At 43.7% G+C, this 23,522-nt stretch overlaps 1 protein-coding gene across 1 annotated transcript in view; it reads right to left on the reverse strand.

The window, feature by feature from the left end:
• The window catches only part of MCC (MCC regulator of WNT signaling pathway), a 283,211-nt gene that overhangs the window by 233,615 nt on the left and 26,074 nt on the right, over window positions 1-23,522 (reverse strand). Inside the window, exons 2-3 of the mRNA XM_066603069.1 lie at window positions 5,288-5,526; window positions 2,687-2,895 (exon numbers count right to left, since the gene is read on the reverse strand). Coding sequence (XP_066459166.1) covers window positions 2,687-2,895; window positions 5,288-5,526 — 448 coding nt within the window. The remainder of the gene's footprint in view (window positions 1-2,686; window positions 2,896-5,287; window positions 5,527-23,522) is intronic.

Below are 23,522 nucleotides of genomic sequence, written 5' to 3' on the forward strand. Positions count from 1 at the left end.
GGAATCGCAGCTGAATTTTAACTCAAGTCCCCAAAATGAAAAGAGACTTGTTCAGCTTCATATTCATTATCATTTAAATATGTCCAAATAGACAGAAATGTACACTGCAGAAAACTACCAGCACCATTTACACAAATCCTACGCTGTGCACCGCACGTCGCATTTCAATTCTCGCTTTTTTTTCCCCTTAAGATTGTATTATTAGACTACAGAATATATGGGGGAAAGTGCTCTATTTTATATGAGGAAGTATATGGCGGCTTTTAAGCAATGGATTATTAAAAGGGGTAGTCCAGGACTTTAATTTTTTCTATTTATGACAGACAGGCCACCAATAGATGATCGGCGGGGACCAGCCGCTCAGATTCCTGAGGCTGCTTTTACTGCGGTCAGCGCAGGAAGCGTTTGACCATAGCGCGGTGTGCCAGGTTGGTATTGCAGTCACAGCTCCCACTGAATTTAATGTGAGCTGTGCCCGCAATACCAGCCCAGGCTGCTGTGCTATGCTCAGCACCTTCTGCTACCTGCACTGACCACAGTGACAGTGGCCCTGGGAATCCACTGATCGGTCGTGATCTGAGCAGTGGGTTCCCACTGATTAACTATTGATGACCTGTCTGTCAACAGTAGAAAAAAAATTTTAAAAGTCCCAGAATATCCCTTTAATTTCTAAAAGCATTAAAGAGACTGTCACCATCTTCTTGCACCGCTATCTGAGGGCAGCATGAGGTAGTGTTAGGCACACTGATTACAGAGATATGTCTGCTGTGCGGAACCGTGCAGTACCTTTGGAGAAACTTTTTTTGTCAGTGCTGGCACATGCAGAGGACTACTTAAAGCAGTCCTGAATATTCATGATCTGCAGGCTAGCTGCACCCACACCAGCCATGGATTGACTGCTGTCTGCCTATTACTATGCAAAGAGAAAGCTGCCAATCATTGGCCGGAGGGCGGGTGGGTGTAGCTAGCCTGCAGATCATGAATATGTAGTACCAGTTTTGTGTCTCCATGCTACTGATAAAATGCAGTGTTCTCCAAAACTACTGCGCGGATCGACATACCCCCTAAAAAAAAAGCCATGTTTTTGTCATGTTAAAAAATCCTACATAGATGAATCATTTCAGATTTACTTCCCTTCAATGTGACCCATTATCTGTACAATCCCATTAAAAAACACACTAAAATCTTTTAGGGTGAAAAAATAAAAAAGTAAAACTAAAATAATGTGGTTGCATAAATACGCCCAGCCTAAAACTAATACTTTGTTGATGTTCTCTTTGACTTCATAACAGCATTCAGTCTTTTTGGGTAGGTGTCCATCTTTGCCCACTCTACCTTGCAAAAGCACTCCAAATCTGTCAGATTGTGAGGATATCTCGTTTATAGTGCCCTCTTCAGGTCATCACATAGATCTTCAATGGGATTAAGGACTGTGCTTTGGCTGGGCACTTACAAAACCTCGATCTTCTGGCGAAGCCATTCTTTTATTGATTTGGAGGCATGCTCTGGGTCGTTGCCCTGCTGAAAGGTGAAATTTCTCTTTATCTTCAGCTGTTTAGCAGAGGCCTGAAGGTTTTGTGTCAGTCATAATTCCCTCCATCTTGACTAAAGCCACAGTTCCGCCAGCAGCAGAAAAACAGCCCCAACACATAGTACTGCCTCTTCCATCTTCACTGCGGGTCTGGTGGTCTTCTGGTAATACACAATGTTGGATTTACAAACATACCTTTTGGAATTATGGCCAAGAAGTTTAATCTTGTCGCATGCACCACACAACCAGTACTTGCCAGAAATTCCTGCAGCTCCTTTAATGTTGCTGTAGGCCTCTTGGCAGTCTCCCAGAGAAGTTATTTTGGGGTTTTTTTATCAATTTTTGAGACATCCAATTCTTGGTAATGTGGATTATATTTGGCACTTCTTGAGTCTTCACTGTGTTCCATGATATATGTAGTGACTTGGAAAGTTTTTGGTCCCCATCTTCTGATACCTTTCATCAATCAGATCCCTTTGATGTGCTGCAAGCTCTTTATGGCTTTTGCTAAAAAATGCAACTAAGAAAATGTTAGAAAAATCCTACTAGAAGAGAAGAACTTTATATGGGGTAAATCCCAATCCCTGTACATAATGGCAGCGGAGTACTGACTATTTATTTATCATGAGTTTAAATGTGATTGGCTAATTCTGAACACAACCACATCCCCAAATATAAGAGGGTGTGCACACTTATGCAACCACATTATTGTAGTTGTTTCTTTACATGTTTCAGTTTGTTTTTCAATGGAATTGTAGAGATAAAATTATAATGGGTCACACTGAAGGCAGAAACAAATGCGAAATGATTCAACTTTGTTGGATTTTTTAACTTGACAAAACACTGGAATGTTAACAGGATTGTGTAGACTTCTCATCTCCACTGTAGTCAGTGTGACAGGCCTTACCTTACTGTGCCCTCAGTTAGGACTGCAAAAGGGTGGTGACAGATTCCATCTAAGATCAATGAAAACACGAGGCTAAAACACGTGTTTCAGCCATAACTCATACATTGGGTCTGTTTTGATTCTTTCTAATTTACAGTAAAATTACTGCCCTCCATTTAATAGAGCATAGTAAAATACTTCCCCTTTAAAATGCTAAACAAATCTATAACAAATATAATAAGAAATCATAGTAAACATATAGAACTTACAGTGTTGGCCAGCTCCAGGTAGCTTCCACCTACATTGTTGGTAAGACATGAGCTTTGAGAAAGAAGTCTCTGCAGGGCTGCTTGAGTGGTGGCCTTACCCCCAAGTTCCAAAAACTTCTGCATAACTGAATGGTTCTGTGGATCTGGACTTTGCAGATCTCTTGCTCCAGAATCGTATTCCCAGCTTTCCCGAGCTCCAGATAAGGCACCTAAGATTCAACAGACAACAGTGTCACTTTCTTTATTGTGAGGCATAAACGTTAATATTCTACAACTGCATGTGAAAAAATAAATTAGCACTTAGCCTAACAAACCATGAATGTTTATCTAGAAGTGGGACACTATTTCATAAATACTGTATTTCTCCGTGTATAAGACGGGTTTTGGTTTTTTTTTACACATTTTTTGGGCAAAACATTCACCCGTGTCTTATACATAGGATGCCGACATTATAGTGTAAGTTTTCGTCAGAAGCATTATGGCAAAATGTTACACTAACATGCCGGCACAGTACAGAGCAGCGGCAGGGAAAGGGAGAGCGGCGGCTAGGCGAGTATGGCCGACGCCATCCGACACACACTACATACACACATGACAGTCATGATTTACCAGATTACGGCCATTTTTAATTTTTGGACAAAAGTCAGAGATTAACAGAAAACATAAATAAAAATCGCAAAGAATTCTAATTCCATATAAGCTTCCCTGTCAGGCCCACCAGCAAATTAAAAAAAACCAACTTGAATTAAAACATGATTGCAGGACAGCTGCAGTAAAAAAAAAATGCATCACCCATTGATGTCAAAGATAAAAAAAAACAAAACAAAACAAAAAAAAAAAGCTAATATTGATGGAACTGAAGAAAACTGTTGTAACTTTGGGTAGGTTTGATTTCCATAGAAATTATAGGCTCTATGATGGGTTTAATTCAAAACAGGTTTCAAAAGAAAAAAAAAGTGTTAACAGGCAGATTATAATCTGCTATAAAGGCAAAGGTTGAGTATCTCAATCCCCTGTAACCTTCCAACATGTGTAATCCCTCTTCATTCTTAATAATGTATTAGTATAGCCCTATGTGGGTTATATAGCTTTTTGATTTTTTTTTAAATTTAATACAGTTAGGTCAAATGAGATTAATGGAGTTGACCAACACAAAAACATCAACTCCTATCCACAGGGTAAGGAATAATTATCTTTCTGGTGTCAGTCCAACTTTTGGGAACTCTACGAATTCTAAGAACAGGGTGTGGAGCCTACCACAATGAAAACAGCAATGGTCACACATGCGTACCACCACTTCATTCATTTCAATGAGACCACACAGCTATCCCTGGTGGTCGCCTTGTAATAAATGGAGCAGCAATTCACATTTGTGACAGCAGCTGCCTTCATTGAAGTACTCTGCAGATCCCGTTTTCGATATCCATGGGAGTACCAGCATTCAGATCAGCAGCAATGAGCAAGTAATTCCCTATTCTGGTTTTAGTGGGACAATCCATTGAAGAGTGTCCATAAATGCTGCAACCACATGCAGATTACTGCAGATTATACGTACCGGGCAGCACTTGCACGTGTTGTTATTTCAAATGACAAGTATAGCTGCTGTCTGGCAATCACCATGCCAGTAGAATCAGCAGCTATACTGATCTGATTTGTATATTGATATTGTTTTGCATGCAGTTGCAGTGGCTCATTGTGGCGTGGTACAGGCACCCCCAAGGCCTCATGTCCACGGCACACGCGGATTTCCGCAGAGGAAGACCTGCGTGCCGGTGATGAAATTATTTTTAAATGCTTGCCCGCGATCGCAAATGTGGTTTTCTTTTCAGCGTGGATGCACTGCAGATCATCCGCGTGGAAAAAAAAATCCCCAACCCCACCTGCGTAGTTTATTTTAACCTTCAAATCCACCGTGCATCTGCAATTGTATTTGCGGATCGTCCACACCCATTGACTTCTATTGAGCCCATCCACACGGAATCCGCACTGAGATGGAGCATGCTGCGATTTGTTTTCCACACCAGTTCGCAAATCATATCTGCATGCTTAAATTCAGTTGCAAATAAGGGAGATGGAATAAATCCTCCACAGTGCCACCTATTGAAAGGCAGCATTCCTTCAAGTCAAAGTCAGACCTTTTACACAAGCCTTGTTACAATGACTGGGAATTAAAAGCAAAGCCAGACCCCATGTACATACAGCTGTTTCCGGGTTATTGCCCTTCATCAGTGTACAGTAGGAGTCTGGCTTTTGCTAGTGAGAGGCCTGGGACGGGGGTCAGAAACGCTCTTTTCTCCTTAGGGAGAGCAACTATATACTATAAACTAAGTGAGGAGACTCAAATTGCATATTACCCAGAGGAGCGTGCGTGGCCATTTGAGTCTCCTCACTTAGTTTATAGTATATAGTTGCTCTCCCTAAGGAGAAAAAAAAACGTTTCTGACCCCTAAATTCAGTTGTGGATGCCAATGCTTCCCTATTGGCACTTTGAATGGCGGATTCTGCAATCAAATCCACCCATTGACATTGGGCCTAAAAGCCATCTGTACATCATAAAAATGGAAAATAGTGAAATCACCTGCAATATAAGACAAGTCTCACCTAGGCTGTGATCACTTCCAGTAGGCCAAGATGTAATTCTACCACGCAGTTTTTTGTTCTTGCACGAGTCATCAGACAAATCCACTTCTTCCTTTCTGATCTCCCGCACAAGTTGCATACGACATTTGGTAAAATCATGAAATGAGATCTTCCCACTCTCGTCAGCCCCAAGCTGATGCATGATTTCTGCTACGGAGTCCTCCATGTTCAGCTGGCGGCAAACCATTAATAAATCATTCCTGAAAACAGAATCAAGTGGATGTATGGTTACTGGATGGATGCAAATGTTGAACACTTCAGTGTATTTGTGCACGTAGAAGCTGTGAATCTCTAGAGGTACCCGAATACTTATCCCTTAAGCCTCCCTCATACAAGAGTTTGCAGAAACGCAGCGCTGTTTACTGCGGTTTCAGCAGCGCTGGCATGCGTTTTGCCAGCGTTTTCAGCACGGCTGAAAACGTAGCCAAGGAAGCTGAGGGAAAAAAACAAAAAGCAATACTTACCTAGATGGCATCGTCCGAGTCCCTGCCGCTGTTCTCCGGAGCTCCAGGCACTTGTCAGTGCAGACAAGAGAATCTTTTGCTGATAACAGGGTTGGAATGGCTGTGATTGGTTCATTGAGTGCTGGCTCTAATTGGTTCCTCGAGCGCTGGCTCAGCCAATCAGAGCAATCTCTTGTTTGAGGCGGGGTCTTCAAACCCTGTTACTAGCAATACATGCTCTGTCGACATTGACAAGTGCTCGGCAGCCTGCCCAGAGCTCCAGAGAGCAGAAGGAGAGACCCGGATGGCGCCAGTTAGGTGAGTATTTGGGGGGGGGGGGGGGGGGGGGGGGGTTTCCCTTTCTCGATAGTGTAGCTAGAGGTTGCATTTAGCACTGTCAAGAGCGCAGTACCAAGTTGTGCTATTCATTTCAATAGGCGACACACAGTTGAAAACTGCCAAAAATATAACATGCATCGCTTTTAGAGATGAGCAAGAATACTCGCTAAGGGCAATTGCTTGATTGAGCATTGCCCTTAGCGAGTACCTGCCCGCTCGGAACAAAAGATTCAGCAGGCGGGGAGCGTCGGGGGAAGAGCGGGGAGGAGCGGAGGGGAGATCTCTCTCTCCCTCTCTCCCCCCAGCTGACTGCCGCAACTCACCTGTCACCTGCACCCGAACCTTTGCTCCCGAGCGGGGAGATACTCGCTAAGGACAATGCTCGAACGAGCAATTGCCCTTAGCGAGTATGCTCGCTCATCTCTAATCGCTTTCAAAACGCAGCATTAAAGACGCTGCATTTTGACGCTCCTGTGAGCAGCCCCATTAAAATGAATGGGAGCGTTGTACAACGTTTAGTGCAGCGCTAAAAAGGCAGCACTAAACGCTGTACAAAAACGCCTGTGTGAGGGAGGCCTAAAGAAATACAAACATCGGAAAGAAAACACAATTTTTTGCATAGAAATACAATTCATTAGAAACTTGCAGCTTTGGATCAGCTTTTAGGAAGACTATGTACCCCATATAACTGGACATCTTGGTCATGAAACTGGACTGCTTATAAGACGACCATCTAGGCTTAGGTTTTATCCAAGCTGCATGCTGATAGTTGGGTAAAAGATAAGCTTGGGAGTGTAGAATACTTGTAAAATGTGCCAACTATATGGTTCTAGACTCCCCTTACGTTTCACCATACAAAAAGTAAATGTTGTTACCCCTTATTTATTAACCACACTGCTATGTGCTATCCACACAGTCAATCTTCTAATTACCCTCTGATTTATTTGGACTCTTCCTCAATAAACTACAAATTATAGTATACAACCAATCCAAGCTTACATGTTTATGGGAAGACATGAGAAGGTATACAGTAGCCTTCAGATAGATTTGCAGAATTATGTGCAGCCCTTGCAGTCTTCTGTGGTACTTTTGGGTAAGATGTCTGTACATCGGCTGGGGTAGGATAACAAATAGAATCCATTATAGGCCACTTGTGTGATAGTATGCTACACTGCTTTGTCTGGAAGACCAGCCTCTGTTGATTCTGGCAGTCCTAGCCACAACATAGCAAGTAAAAGGAGCCATGGCCACATTAATTATGCAACAAGTTAAAGGGGTTTTATGTTAGTTGCAAAAAGTTGAAAATTGTTTCATAAACTTGTTACATATTAAAATAAAAATAAGGACTACCTTTCTGGCCATTTTTTTTTTTAAACCGAATCCTACTCACATGCGCTGCTAGTTGTACATCAGAACTTCCAACTTAGGGGCATTTCAACAATCCTGAATTCAGCCTTTTAGTACTATCCCACTATGCCTCTATCTATCCCTGCCCAGTATACACCCTAGCTCTATCAATTCCAGTGCACCAATAACATATATGACGGTGCAGGTATAGTACATAATGGGTTTCCTTATGCTATTTTTATGACTGCAAATGCATAGTCTGCTTTTCCTACGCATGTCCTGTTGAGAAACAGCGCTAAAGCTGGTCCACATAATGACATGTACATTACAGGAAGCAGCGAGCTATGTCAGAGGTAGAGCACCTGTGATGTACAATACAAGGGGAGGAGCAGAGACAGGTATTAGTGTATCTTGACGCCACCAAAAAGTCCTGGTGGAGCCAAGATTGACAGGGGGCGACGCCCCCTGTACCTAATTGGCCCTACAGCAGCTTTGCAAATAGGCCCTGGAAGAGCAATAAACGTGTAGGGAAAATACATGCGGCGACAACCTCGCTCACTGTTGTAGCAATCACCCGAAAGCGTCATGAAGAGGCTTCTTCATTGCCACTGGCGGCGGCGCAGCACAAGAGGCACCCACCACCCCCAGACGATTGAAGTTCAACATACCGACCGCTATGCTGCAGGGCCTGGGGGACAGAGAGTGCTATGCAGTGGTTGCTCCTACAGGGCCGGCGGGACAGAGCGTGTTATGCAGAGGCTGCACAGTGCAGGAGCACAGGCTGGCAGCCTTCCTCCCCCACCTCAGCCGCCTTTCCCGGCAGCAGAGCACAAGCACTGATGGCACTAGCTGTCAGCGGAGGACCAGTGGTCAGGAATCTGACTGTGCTGGCGGCGGAGCAGAAGCAGCGCTCAGGACGCCAGCTGTCAGTGGGGGAGCGGCATACAGGGAGCTGAGAGTCCCGCCGGAGGAGCAGAAGCGATGGCAGCGGGCAACAGGGAGCTGACAGCCCAAGCGGCGGCGGAAACCCAAGCGGTGAAGGCGCCAGCAGTCGCAGCGGCGGCGGCACCTAAGTTGTGAGGGTGGCAGCTGTGAGCAGGGGGCGTTATGCTGAGGGTAACGTGACTTCTTAAGCTTACATTATTACATTCTAATGCTGCCATGTTCCAGCGGTAACATTGCAGCAATTATGCACACTGTGCTACTAGGGCCTTCCTGATTTGGCCCAATCGGGAGCTAGGGGTGTGACAGGGGCGTTCCTACTGTTAAACCACTAGCTTGCGGTGGCGTCAAGATACACTAATACCGCAGAGACAAGGGTCAGGTGACCAGCATCCCAATCAGTGCACAGGTAAATACATGGAAAAGACTGTACATTACAAATATACGATCATACAGAGTTTTAATATATTAAAAGTTAGTCCGGTAGTCCGTAGCTGCTAATAGATGACATGCTGTGGCCTAGTTTCAATCCTAAGGTTATGGTGTATCCAAAATTAAAATGTATACCCAAGAGCTCCATACAATCAACCCGCTAACACTTCTCACTTCATTACAAGCGCTCTTTGCTTCAGTGATCCAAAAGAGGCAGAGATGAAGGCATAAATGTCTTCTGCCATGTGAACACCAGTACAGGAAGACATATGTAAGACATGAAAGGAGCTATTTTTAACACACATTTGACAATGCCAAGTAACCCTTTTATCGCTACTGTCACACTGGAGACATCCAGTACAATGTGCAGAACACCCTGCCGCCACCACTTTGTAAGACGCTTTAACACTTTAGAGCCAATTTGCTTGCAGTCACTTAATAAAGGTATTTAAGGCAGCTTCCCTGCTGGGAACATCACAGGGCTGTTACATTCCCAGGATATAATAGATGCAATAATGCAAACATTTACAAATACCACAAGACAAAGGCGGCAGCACATGGCATGCTGGATTAGGTGCCGTGGAGGCAGCTGGAGGTGCTGACTGGAGAAGTGAGACTAGAGGCCAGATTTTCTTTAATCAATTCTCACTAATAAGGTATATGAAAGGGACGGCCGTACTGAGACGACCACATCAAGAAGGATTTATGAAAGCTGGGGCAGAGGAAAAGTTGAGCAGTTGCCCAAAAGGAACAAGCAGACTCCCATTCTCACTTTTCAGAGGCCTTTTTGAAAATGAATGAGGTCACACAGTTCCAGAAGAAACGAGCATCACTTTTAGTTTCTTTATGGAGCCATGAAACTTGGAGAAAAAAAAACAAAAACATTTTTGTCTCTAGCTTTTCAAGCCTGCAAAAACCTCAGAAGCCAAAATCCGTCTTACTTTTCTAAGTTTTATGCCTGAATACAGAAACTCAAAATGAGGCTGGCGACATTTACTCTTTTCAGGACTCCTAGGAGAGATGGGGAGAGTCCTGAATACCCCCGCCCACATCCAGTGATTGACAGCTTTCCCTGTATCAGTGTGCATACACAAAAGGCTGCCAATCATTCTACGTGGGTGGGATAATCAGGACTCTCACTGCATCTTCTAGGTGTCCTGTCGGGATTTAGGGCACCTTCACACTGGCAAGAAAATCGTTCGCGATTTGTGCATTGCGAGACGCTCAAATATGTAACGTATTCTTTTAAATTGTTTCATTCACACTTGCGATGTTTCCCTGCACGGCACCGCGTTACGATGTAATAGAGGAAACACTTCACAGCGTGCCCCTTCTTTTTGCGGTATCGGCTATTGTTACTCAGTGGGCCGACGGCAGCAGCGCCGGCCCTAGTGAAATCAACAGAAGAGCGAGATCCCCTACTGCGGCTGTGACAGCTGCGGTGGGGAATTCCTTCATCCCCGCAGCGATGCGAGGTTGTTGCATCCAGGGACTTCCACGTGTTTTTAATAGGCTCGGCGGCAGCCATTGACAACAGTGGGAGAACATCACGATCACCTGCCGTGGCTGTGACAGCTGTGGCGGGGATGAAGAGAACCCCCCAGGGATGTGATGTGGTTTCCTAGTGAAAATGTCTCACATGCAGGGGTTTTCAGAAGGACTGCGAGGGCGATATTGGGCCATCAATCATGGCCCGATATTGCCCTAGTCAGTGTGCAGGAGCCCTTTTGGCCGTTCTGACATGACTGGATTTGAATTGCGAATTCTGGGAGCGTGTGATCCCCGGTAATATACAGTTCAATCAAATGCATTGAATTACGCAGTTCTGCTCACATTAGCGTGTCGGAATTGCGTAATCCATGAGCAGAAAAAAAAATGCAGCATGTTTTATTTTAACGCGTATATACAAGACATAGGGTCATCTGGTTATTTTTGTTGCAGTGTATACACCACAGAAACAAGACGCACCCAAAGATAGCATCATTTCGGGTTTTTTTCCATTTCGCTCCACTAAGAATTTTTTTTTAAGTTTTTAAGTACATTATATAGTACCATTAAAAAATACAACTCATCCCGCAAAAAAAACAAGCCCTCAGACAGCTACGGCGATGAATAAATAAAAAAGTTATGATTTTTTTAAAAAGAAGGGAGGAAAAAAACGAAAATGAGAAAAAGAAGGGATGGTCTTTAAGGGCTTAAAAATGGAACTTATAAGCACCATTAACTAAAATTAGGAGCATGAAGTTCAGGACAATCACCTTGTAAAGGTGCCTTTGGTCCTCATCCTACAAAATTGAAGACAAAATCCCCTTATGTTTAGTGACCAGTTAACCCTGCACTGAATAAACCGCAAACAATAAAAATCAGATGGAAACACTAAATTAACTTTCCACAAAGATCTTTAATCCAGACAAATATCCAGTGAAAGTTGGCCAGGCTCCGGATGAGTCCGTATAATCATTTGTGCATCTTGTGTGCTTCCTCAGACCCCGTAAGTAGAACTATCCTGGAATAATTCAGAGACTCACCCCACCACAGTCCTCTTCATGGCTCGTTATATACAGTAATTACATATGTACTCAATTTCTCTCAGACTTTATTGCAGAAAAAGAATACTACAAATAAAAGAACAGAGGGGAAAACCGAGTCTGAGTCATTCATGGCGTTGGCAATGAAAAAAAATGGGCAAAACTGTACTGTGATTGCCATGAGAACAAACAATACATTGGTTTTCTGCGAATATGCAGTCAGAACAAGTTAAACGCGGAAAGTTAAATTAAGGAGTTCATATTGAAATCTCCGAACCGCAGTTTGATAGCAGACCAACATCGCTGCACTTTCTCCAGTTCTGTACTGGGATACTTTGATCTTCCCATAAAGTGAATTTCCACCTTTGAATACCGGTTTGGTTTATGGTCTCAATCCAAGTGGGTTCGAAATTGTGTGTCGATCATTTTCTTAACCAGTTTGTGACAACCCATAGACTATAAATGTCCAGGGGGCTCATGCCTGGTAATGAAGGCAGGTAAACTCTCTGTGTTAATAGTGCGTGGGGCTCTGTTTTACTGCTAAAGAAATCTAAATCCTCTGGTTGGACATAGATGTAAAACTTGTGGTAGCCGCTATCACAGGGCATAAATGTATCTGGTTATACACTGAACTCAGTAAGCCACTGTCTAATCTAGAATGGTACTTTTTTAAATTGATATCTAAGCAGAAAATCTAACGCCCTATAATAGAAAAACAAAGCTCTGAGCACCTTAATCCCTTCCCCCTCTGTGACATACATGTACGTTACAGAGGTGCATGTTGGGTATAACGTGAGCTTGGAGGCCGATCCGGCAGCATAACTAGCAGGTGTTGGCTGGTTCAAACAGCTGACATCCTCCGCAAACAGCTACAATCAGAGCTAGCTGTAAAACGTGCCTGCAACATGTAATATAGACAGAGGTCAGACTCATCATAGGACCCCCTGCCATAAGGATATGGCAGGGCACTGAAAGTTGCCATGGCAGTCCTGGGCCTAATGAGGGCTTGCAGGGCTGTCATGAATTTAAGGATATTAAGCCGTGCCTGTGGCATAATATAGGTCACTGTTAAAAATATTGAATATTAAAATTAAATTAAGAAAAAAAAATTCTAAAGTCTTGCAGTATGGTGTAAAAGTGATCAAATGGCCGCAAGTTCAAGTCCTCGAAGAAAAAAAAAAAAAAAGTGTACCATTTAAGTTTAAACTAAAAAAAAAATTAAAATAAGGTTTAATTTAAATGAAAAACTTCACATTTTTTCCCACAAAACAAACAAAAAAACAAACAATTGGCATCGCTGCATCTTGAAAAAGCACCAACTAAGTATCACATTATTTATCAGAGACAGCGAACAGATATAAAAAAACAAATACGGAGCGATTTTGTTCACATTGTCCGCCAATGCAAGTTTAATAAAAAGTGATCAAAAAGTTCCAATTATCCAAATAGGGTAACAATAAAACTACATGTCGCTCTGCCAAAAAAAAATGTCAGATTATGCATTTTCACCCCATTGACTTAAAAATAAGAAATTCCAATAAATTACACTGTACCATTAAAAACACAACTCTTCACGTCCTTGTTCACTGTGATTTATGAGCGTCAGCGCTGTTTATTTTCTTTTAGAGAATAATCTTGCATCGCTGCTGCAATTTTTTTAATCGCAGAAGTCAATAGGACTTTCTAATGTTAAAATTGCAACAGCTTTGCATTGCAATAAAACGCAGAAAGATAGAGCATGTTACGATTTTTTTATCTCTCAATATCGCATCACTGAAAGCATCGCTGATGGGAAGGAAACCATTGTAAATCATTCGTTTCCTAAACTGCTTTTTCAACTAACGCATCAGGCGAAAATCGCATGATCTTCTCGCCTGTGTGAAACCACCCTCAGAATGTGGGGATGAAAAGAAAAAAAGAAAACCCAAAAAATGGCTGGTAGTTAAAGATCTATTAAGAAAATCATGACAATTTTAGACCCAAGAATGATCTGATGACTAAAAGATGGAGATTTACCTTATACTGGCTACAGAGCGAAGATAAGCAGTTGATTTTTAAAGAAATCGATGAACATGATGAAGTACTACACGTTTCAACTTCATGCCAGACTACATTTCACTAGGTGAAGACTATGATACAGAGTTGAAAAGCGTAGGAGGATGTCAATTTCATTCTTTTAAACATTTGTTTTGTCTCCAAAATCAGATACCAAATATTCTAGAAACCGAAGGGATGGATTCCAGCATTAGAGTGTCGTCTTATATGTTTTAAAGTACCACTCTGGTGACAACGCATTTTTTTCCATGCATGTCCCCCTCACCTGATTGCAATACGGAGGAGACCTTCACAGTGTGACAGGCAGTCACTTTTATACAGTGCAGCCTGTCTGATGCTTCTCAAGCACCAACTTGATGGTGAGAGATTTTGGTTTCACTTTCACATCTATCCATGATCCATCAGCACAGCATTAGCTGATGTCATACAATTTGTCTGCTGGGGAGGGTCAATTTAATTATTATTACCTTCTATAAATACCTGAATAAGCTACAGACCATAAGTATACAGTCAAGATGATGAGCAGAGATCTCCTCTACTACAACTGTGTGACAGGAGCGGTGTGATCATTACCAGTAACTGTATTCCCCTCTAGGCAGTTTCTGTGGTAGGGTCCATGTAATAGCATCACACAGAGCGAGAAACTGACTTAAATATGAGAACATGTATGTGAAGCCTATGTTCTCCTAGGAGTTCTTTCAGACATGCAATGTTTTGTAGCATGCAACAACCAGACACAAAAACGTTGCGGGTCTGGCAATATGCCCGTGACTCATGAGGTTTTGTAGCCCATGTTTCCCTATGGAGCTTTCCTCTCTGTTGCATCGCATGAAAACTCGATTTCCGTGTGGGGCAACTCTGACAGTAGGAAATCCTGGCTCTAGCGAAAAAAAAATAGTATACATCACCTTCGAAGCGCTGCCCGACGCTGATGCAGCTTCCTCTCGGTCCCCGGCATTGTTTCTCTTAATCTCTTCTAGCAGGTGATTGAAAATTCCCTGACTCCTGGAAGCGCTGACTGTGATTGGGTGACGCTTAGCCAATCACAGCCACCGCTCGATGAACCAATTACAGCCATTCATCGAGCGCTGGCTGTGATTGGCTGACCATCACCTCCTCCGAAGGCTTTTCAGCTTCTGGTTCCCTCACCCAACTAGCAACGCCGTCTGTTACCAAGCCGCTGGGAACCAGAAGCCGAGGAGCACCGACAGCGGGAAGCCTTTGGAGGAGGTGGGGGAAGCACTGCATAGTCTGAAACCAGCTGCGGGCACCAATGGTGTGTATTTTGACTGTTTTTTTGGATGTTAATATGCCGCAGAAAATTCAGCTGTGGACATTCTGCAGCATTTCCTCCATGTGTAAACATACCCTCAGTCAGCTAGAGGTATGCTGCCACATGCAGTGTGGCCCCGGTAGTAATAATGACCCCTATATCAGTTTCAGTAGTAATAGTGACCCCCATATCAGCCTCAATAATAATAGTGACCCCCACAGTGGCTTTAGTAGTAATACTTTCCCCTATATCGGCCTCAGTAGTAATAACGTCCCTTAGGTTTATGTTCTTCCTATGCCTAACAATGTATGTATAGTAGAACAGTAGGCGTTGTAAGGAAATAATGTAGTGAAAGTAGTTCTCATACCAGAATGGGGTCACTAGGGAGCAAGGAAGAAAATTGTAAACAATTGAACGCTTCCTGTAATTCACAGACACTTAAAGAGTACCCGCACTTTATGTACAGCTTAGGCGATTCTAAGCATATCAGCCTATTCTGTACATTTTTCTTACAAAACCGCTCTTCTGCTATGCAGGTAGGTGAAGATGGGCTGAGAAATTCGGCCTCACCTAGCTGTATAACAGGAGAAGGTGGTCCATCCAGCCGTGTCTGCATCTATTCAGTGGAGGGCTTTGCCTTCACAATGCTCGCTGCCCACCGAACCCGATGCACTGCATGGCCCCTACAACGAGTAAGGGCCCCACAGTAGATGCCAGTTCTGACCGCGGCCGGCGACCCTACATAACTGTATTTTCTCTTCTTTTTCTGTACTGCAGATGGTCGCAGCGTGTCGCCTTCGTACATGCACAGTACAGATTTTTCTTTATCAAATGTTTATTTTTACTCCACCATCGCTAAACAATGATGCGGAATTCGCGACCTGTCCGCAATGTTAATTGTGAACAAGCCGCGGGTCAGACGGCTTCAACTGAAGGCATCTGCGCGAAAATGGGGCATGCTGCAATTTTTCCTCCGTGAGCAGAAATCACAATCATGTGCAGGAAGAGTCGATTTCCCACAGCATGCTGTGGAAGGTACTTGCTGCGGATCCACGTCCAGACGCCTGCCACGGATTCTGCAGCAAAAAGCCGCCTGGGTGCAGGCCACTTAGGTTTAGTCATTGACTAAATTTTAGCTGAATGATTACATGATTGATCAGAATATCATATTTCTTGACTCCGAAACTGGCCTTAACTACGCAATGTGATTGAATAAAAAGCAGTTTTGTAAATATTCCACAGCACTTATTACAATCTTTCAGCTTGAAGTTTCCATTTCAGAGGCCTCAATGTATGTAGCACCGCTCCATACATTGTTCATCCCATACAACAGGGATCAGAAGCAGCACAGCACTGGAGATGCAGGACCTATGATGACGTAATCGTCATGCTCCGCCCCGATCACATGACGGTGACGCCATCAAAGGTCCTTTATAGCAGTGAGGGAGCTACATGATCCGCCCCTTATCACATGACAGTGACATCATCACAGATCCTGCATCCTAGTGAAGATTATGGGCGGACTACAAACTCCCTGTGGCCTTTAGTTGCTACGGAATACTAACGAACACCTAGCCGGACAGGAGCCATGTGCGTACAGGACCTGTGATGATGCCACCATCATATGATCAGGGTCGGAGCATGTAAGTCACTCACAAACTGACTCATGACTCACACACGCATTAACGGACAGGTAGTTAGTATTTTTTTTTTTTTTAGTCAGATTAACCAACAGATTAACGATCTTTAAAAAAAAAAAAAAAAACTGTTCTACTTACCTCAACAGAAACAAGACGATTCAACTATCTAAAACAACTACATCACTTACAAACTCAATTAAACTGCACATGCGTGTTATTAGATTCTCACTGTTTAATAGAAATTCAAAAAGTAAAACTGCGATAGATGAGAAAGCCATAGCCAACTAACTTCGTAAGCTTGTCTATGAACAACTTATTTTGTAAAAATGCAGTTCTACAAACGAAACACGTTTAAAAATTTAGTAATATTTATAGATTTTTAAAATTATTTAAATTTTTGCTCGCAGGGAAGGGCCCCCCTTACTTTGGCAACCCTAGCACCCCCTTGATTTGTGAGGGCCATGGTGCAGTGACCGATGCTCTCAGTGCATCATGTGTACACTACTATAGGTCACAGCACAATGCACTAAAGCCCTGGCGATGCACTGGGACCGGCAGGAAGTGAGCAGCGCGGTAAAGCAGCGTTATATTCTGCATGCGGTTTCTCTACTCAGAGCGCCTGCTCCCCACCTGACCTGGTGCACTGACAGTGGCTCTGTGCATCGGGCCCCTGTCAGTACACTGGGTCCAGCGAAGAGCGAGCACTGTGAAGTGGAAGCTCTCCGTAGAATAAATTGCTTCTCCTTCACATTGCCGGATAATAGTGGCATTTAAGAAGGACGAGAGAATTGTAAAGCACAGGGGTGGTGGGACACAGGAGGAACTAGTTTATTAAGAATTAATTATATATAATAGTGACAATAAAATAAACTGTAATACGGGAAAAGAACAGTGTCTGCAGTTGTTCTACAGTGAACAGGTGGAGACAACAGCAGGATGCAGCGCCCTCTACTGTTATACAGCTTGATGGATTTCTCAGCACCGTCTGGAGTTCTGTATATTATTTTTTATAAAAGGCTTACAAAACCTGTTGCAAAAATGCTTAAAATTGCCTATTCTGTATGTTTAAAAAAAAAATGTAGGTACGGTAGTTTTTAAAAAGAAGACAAGCATTTCACACTGGTTGCATGCATGGTACTGTGGATGATATACTGTCTGAGCTTAGGGGCTCATGCATACAAGGCATGTGAAACCCTTTATAACAAACCACAAAGTCCTTTATGGGTCTGTAATTTGGGAGCCAAGGCACTCCGTGTACTGCTGTATGGCCTTCACAAGGTACTGCATTCTCCTCTAATTAGCACAATTTTTTTCGTCTTCAATTCCATAGGAGTCTGCGAGATAAATGTGTATCTTTGGAGGCACATGGAGGTAAAGTATGGCCCTGTGTAAGGTCATTGGCGCTAATTACAGATCTGTAAGGCTGGGTTCGCACAGGGCGGATTTGCCGTGGAAATTCCGTCCGGAATTTCGACGCAGCAAGTCCGCTTGCGGCCGCTAATCCCGGGATTAGCCAGCCATTTCTCAGAAATCTCGTCCACACGGGACGGCAAATCCGCCACGGCAAAGCCGGCACTGCGGCGCGGATTCGCTGGCCGCAGCATGTTCATTTTTTTAACTTCTTCCGCTGCGGCCGCACTCTCCTCTATGGGAGTGCCAACCGCAGCGGAAGAGCAAGCGGCCAGGCCGCTTCAAAACCCACGGCTAAGAGCCATGGGTTTTGAAGCAGCGTTCCTCCTGGCGGAAATCTCGCAGTTTTTCGCTGCGGTCAAACCGCAAGATTTCCGCCAGGAATCCGCCCCGTGTGAACCCAGCCTAGTACAGCCACGTTAATGTGAAAACCCATGCTGAAAATACAGAATGCCTTTCCAGTTTAGGGCAGGTTGTGATTTAGACAAGCAAAGGGCGACATATGGCGCATTGCTTATTCATACAATTAAATATAGATTTAAAATTATTCAAGGAGGAAGAGAATACAAGCATCAATCTCCAAAATAATACAATCAAGATTGCAGTTACGGTAGTATTAATGATTTGGCTGGTTCTCTAAACTAGAACAGTGCCTACATTAAGGTGCCCTGTCCACAGGGCGTGATTTGGCTGGCGGTAAATCGCTGGTGAATCACGCTGTCCGAAGCTTTCCATAGCGTTGCTATGTAAAGCGCTGGCCCCGTGTTCACGAGCAGAGAATCATTGCGATTCTCCGCTCGCAGCCGGAAATTCGCAGCATGCTGTCAGATAGGCTGACCGCGGAGATTCGTCTGCTGGCTCCTGTTCCTGGGTGGCGGCTCCCGCGGCGGAAATTTACCGTGGGACTTCGCAACACCCATGGACAGGGGGCCTAAACAGATTAACTGATAAGTCATCAGATAAGACTCCATGCCCCAAATCTGAGAATTGTCTTGTGGCTGGCCACATTCAGTGGGTGGACAATAGATGGGATAAGAGCAAAATCACTTTATACCGTAATACCATGGTGGGCTTATTAGTGGGTAATTAGGAATTGTTTACTTTCTTAGTTCGGACGCCAGTGCCCTTGGGCATGACTTGTAGTACTGAGTAGTGAAGTGCTGAATAACACACAGAGCCAGATATTTTGCTTAACTTGCTGTAAACACGGTATTAATTAAAGCAGGGAGATGGTCATTTTCTTCATCACACATACACTGAATAGTAAATGATTTGCAACAATGAAGATTCTTGTGAAAAAGCCAAAAATACAATACCTGAAGGTCTGCAAAGCAGACACGGTCGCCATAGGCACGATCGCCATAAGGCAGGCACAATCGCCACCGGCACAATCGCCGTAGGGCAGGCGCAATGGCCTTAAGCCCTGAAGATATGTAGTCAGCCAGACAATAATGTGTGGAGGAGCAGCTTGTTCCTGGCAGGCTAATATGCAGTCACCCACTCAACCCAGCCCAGATTGGGGAGGAGTGACTGCATATACTAATAGCCTGCACATGTGAACGATACCAAAGATGTCAGCCATAGATGGGTGGTGACCCACCATACAGGATATCAACCCTGGCTGATATGACAGCGAGTTGCCCTGTATCTCCAAGGTGGGCCACACTGGCTGACATCTTGGGCTCCCCCACCAACTAGCAAACTACATACAAAGATACTAATGCATACTAATAAAATGCGGGTGTTGGTACTGCATTTTGGCCAAAACGCATAGGCTGACGGACCGCGTCGAGGTCACACCGCTTCCGTCAGTACCTACGCTAACTCACAATAAATTACATAAAATCACAGAGGTGAGGAAAAAGAAAAAAAAAAACACATATTCACTGAAAAAGCCAAAAATACAATACCTGAAGGTCTGCAAAGCAGACACGGTCGCCATAGGCACGATCGCCATATGACTGCATATCGTGCCTATGGCGACCGTGTCTGCTTTGCAGACCTTCAGGTATTGTATTTTTGGCTTTTTCAGTGAATATGTGTTTTGTTTTTTTTTTCTTTTTCCTCACCTCTGTGGTTTAATGAAGATTCTTGTGTCTAACACGTTAATATACCGGGAGCTTACTCTGAATTTCTTTTCTCCATCCCTCTATTTACATCTTTATCTCCCTGTCTCGCTCATCTTTCTTCTACTCACTGTCACAGCTGACTCTCCTTCTCTGGTTTCTTTCTTTCTCTCCTGCTTCTCGCTTTCCTTCTTCTGCCTGGCTTCTCTCTCCTGCGCTCATTGTGTCTGGCTATTTATCGCCTCTGTCACCTGACCAGTCTGGTCAGCAGTCTCTAGGCATTTTTTTCTTTCCTGTGCAGCTGAATAAAAACAACCTAACTGATTGCTAGGTTACCTGCATCCCTTGTGCAAAACGGCTCAGATAAAACCAGGAGGGCTAAACAGCGCTATGTAGTGCCCTTTTTCAGGCCACTACATCACTAAAATCAGCAGCAGTGTCAATGAATACTGTCGACTGGAAGATAGGTCTGGAATGAAGGCCACTACATGTCATGCCACAGTTGCCTCCTACCATCCCTTGTAGTTCAGACAGTTCTTCACCGCCATACAAGCTTTGATGGATAAATATAGTTTCAGCAAGAAAATAAGACACGAGGATGGGCTAAATACACCTTGAAGCCTAATTCACACAAATATTTTTATGCGGCTTTTTAGCTGCATAAAATCGCGATCATCTGAAGCATTGGATTTCAATGAATTCATTCAGATGGGCGACGTTTAGCCGCGCAAAATCGGCTGGCCAGAATATTAAAAAAAACAACACATCCGCGGCCTAATTCAGCAGCTGCTTTTACACATTGCCGAAAAAGATATGTCTTGGCCTATCTTTTGGCTGCTATCACCCAGCAGCTCCCATAGAAGTCTTAGGCTGGGTTCACACAGGGCGGATTTGCCACGGTTTTTCTGTTGCGGTTTTGCCGCAGAAGAACTGCTTCTGCGGCAAAACCGCTTCAAAGGTTAATTTGGGCTTGCGGATTTTCGTGCAGAAAAATCTGCAACAGTTTTTTTCCGCAGCGCTTTTTTACTTTTTGCCGCGTATTTGGTGCGGTTTTGGCTGTGTCCATAGAGGTCTATGGACAAAAAAAGCGCCGCAGAAAAGACCGTAGAATGAACATGCTGCATCTTTTAAAACCGTGCCACAGTTGCATTTCCGCACTGCGGCTGTGCGGAAAAAATCAGTTCGGTGAGAACAGCTTTTTGGCAAATCTCATTGTGCTGCATTGCACTGCAAACAGCGGTTTTGCCGCAGTGCGGATATGCAATGGCGACCCGCGGCAAATCCGCCCTGTGTGAACCCAGCCTTATTGGAGCTACCGGCAAAGGGAGGGAGTTTAGCAGCAGCTAGGGCTGCTAAACTATATCAACTGGCTCTATTTAGCTAGCTGAAGGATTTAGGTCACCCAAGGGAGTTCCAGGCTGCGGGGTCTATACGCCGCACCTGGCCGTGCAAAATGGGTGAGACAACGCGATATTTAGCCACAACTCTGTGGTCGCTTTCTCTCGTTCATGCATTTTTTGGCTGTGTTGCGGCCAGGTGAAAAACGTATCATTCGTGTGCAAGAGGCCTAATTGTGAGGCGATTTCTTGTGTCACTGTATGAAAAGTGTACAATAAAAATAAAGGCAGCGCTCCAAGGTCCAAGGAGAACTTAAAGAAAAAAAAACTCCGAGCAGATGACGACTCACCTGGTGTGAGCTGCCTACCCTATAGTGGGAAGGCTGTCACACCTCAGACCGGGTTGAGAGATATGAGTTGATAGTAATATAAGAGAAAGTGACGGACGCTCGCTGTCGGTTATACGCAGTACAGGGTTTGTTTATTTTATTTTTTTTAAATCTTTGTTTTTCCCACTCCGTCGCTAGGCGATGACGCAGGTAGCCATGACCTATCCGCAATGTCAATTGCGGATGGGCTGCAGGTCGGATGGCTTCCATTGACTTCAACAGAAGCAGTCTGTGTGAAATCCACACAAAAACATTCGCAATCACCGTCAGCTATGTGAGCGGTTATGTAAATGTTCTATTCTTTGAAAGGATGCAGAATATCGCGGATCGTCCAAACGGGTGACGATCACAGATGCCGCAATTCAAACCCAGTCGTGTACCCGACAGAAGTTGAATGCATTACATTGTGAACCAGGACCATGATTTTTCTTTTTATATTTTTCTTATTTTCCTTTATCCTACTTCTTGATTATTACTCCATGTTCAGAATTCAGCATTCTTTCGGATTCCTACTAGAATGTATAAATTCCTACTATTGCTATAAAAGCACATGTGGAATGTTATGCACCATTAAAAGCTTGCAAAACAAACTTTATTTCAAATTAAACTAATGGGTTCTTTTCAAGTGCGTTGCAAGATGCACAGAAATCGCACACAAAATTAAATTGCACATGGAAAAATAAATAAATAAATCGCCCGAGTAAATACACCCTACAAGATATGCCGATCTTAGAAATCTATGGCATCTTCACAGAACATGCCTTAGGTGCCTAATATATACAGGTTCCAGCACAATGAGGGTCTCCCGAGCTCAGCCGTTTTTGTTTTTTTTAATTTCCCTAGAAGTGAATAGAGAGCTGCACACATGCCTCCACTTCATCAGACCTGCCAGGATATGGTGACCTCAGGTTCTGGAGACAGAAGAAATCTATATCAGAAATTTACGGCACATTGTCTGGATGTGAAATTAATATCTAAGATATGATAATCTATTTGAAGTCATAACAACTGCTACTGCTGGCTTTAGGGATCTCCTTGACCAACTCCCAAGGAATCATTACACCAAACGAAGTAAAAATGAAATTTAATGTCAATGTGTGAACACGCCCCAATGCACTAATGGCCCATTTACACAGGATGATTATCGTTCTACTTCTTTCAGTAGTGCAAAACCGAAAAACATGGAGGGAGCTCGCTCGCCTTTAGGGTTGCCGAGGGTCGTGAACGACTAAACGACTAACAACAATAATAATAATAAACAATAATCCTTTAGAATAGTTCAACTTTCCACAAGAAGTCTTGAAAAAGGGGGTTTGTTTCCCGAAACACGTTTCCCAACCTGCCCGTTTTTTTGTTTGCAGACTTTATATATCTCTGCTCCGATACTGGCTTTTTTCCCCTTTTGTTTCTAATTGCTTGTTTGTCATACGGTAGGTCTAAATAAATGAATAAATATATGTCATCATCCCCGGACTAGCCATGGCGTACATTACCAAGGTGGAATTGCACTAAAGGCATTATTCACGGAATTGGGGGCCTTCATGGAGAAGGCTCCCCCAAACGTAAGTGACCTTTATTTGTTCACTTTACACCCTCCTACTGCTTGAGGAGCACGGATCTGTTTTTTATTTTTTGTTTTTTGCATTATTTATCCTGGAAACCTCCTGGAACTCTGTGTCTAGTCCTAGAGCTCTGCTCCGTTTTTGACGCTTGGGGATTTACTTAAAGACTTCAGGGAGCCTTCAGAGTGTAACTGTCATCCCCTTCCTTCTTGATTGGGGTCTGACCGTGTGCACCGGGTGAGTGCCTACACACTATACATATACACCGTATTATCCGGTGTATAAGACGACCTTTTAACCCAGGAGAATCTTCTCCAAAGTCGGGGGTCGTCTTATACGCCGGGTATAAGCTGTAGAAAAAAAAAAAATCAATACTCACCTCCTGCGGCGCTGCTACAGGCTGTCGCTCCCTCCTCCTCGCCGACAGAGCGTT

This window comes from Eleutherodactylus coqui, chromosome 5 (genome assembly GCF_035609145.1).
Source record: "Eleutherodactylus coqui strain aEleCoq1 chromosome 5, aEleCoq1.hap1, whole genome shotgun sequence".
In the NCBI taxonomy this organism is placed as follows: Eukaryota; Metazoa; Chordata; class Amphibia; order Anura; family Eleutherodactylidae; genus Eleutherodactylus; species Eleutherodactylus coqui.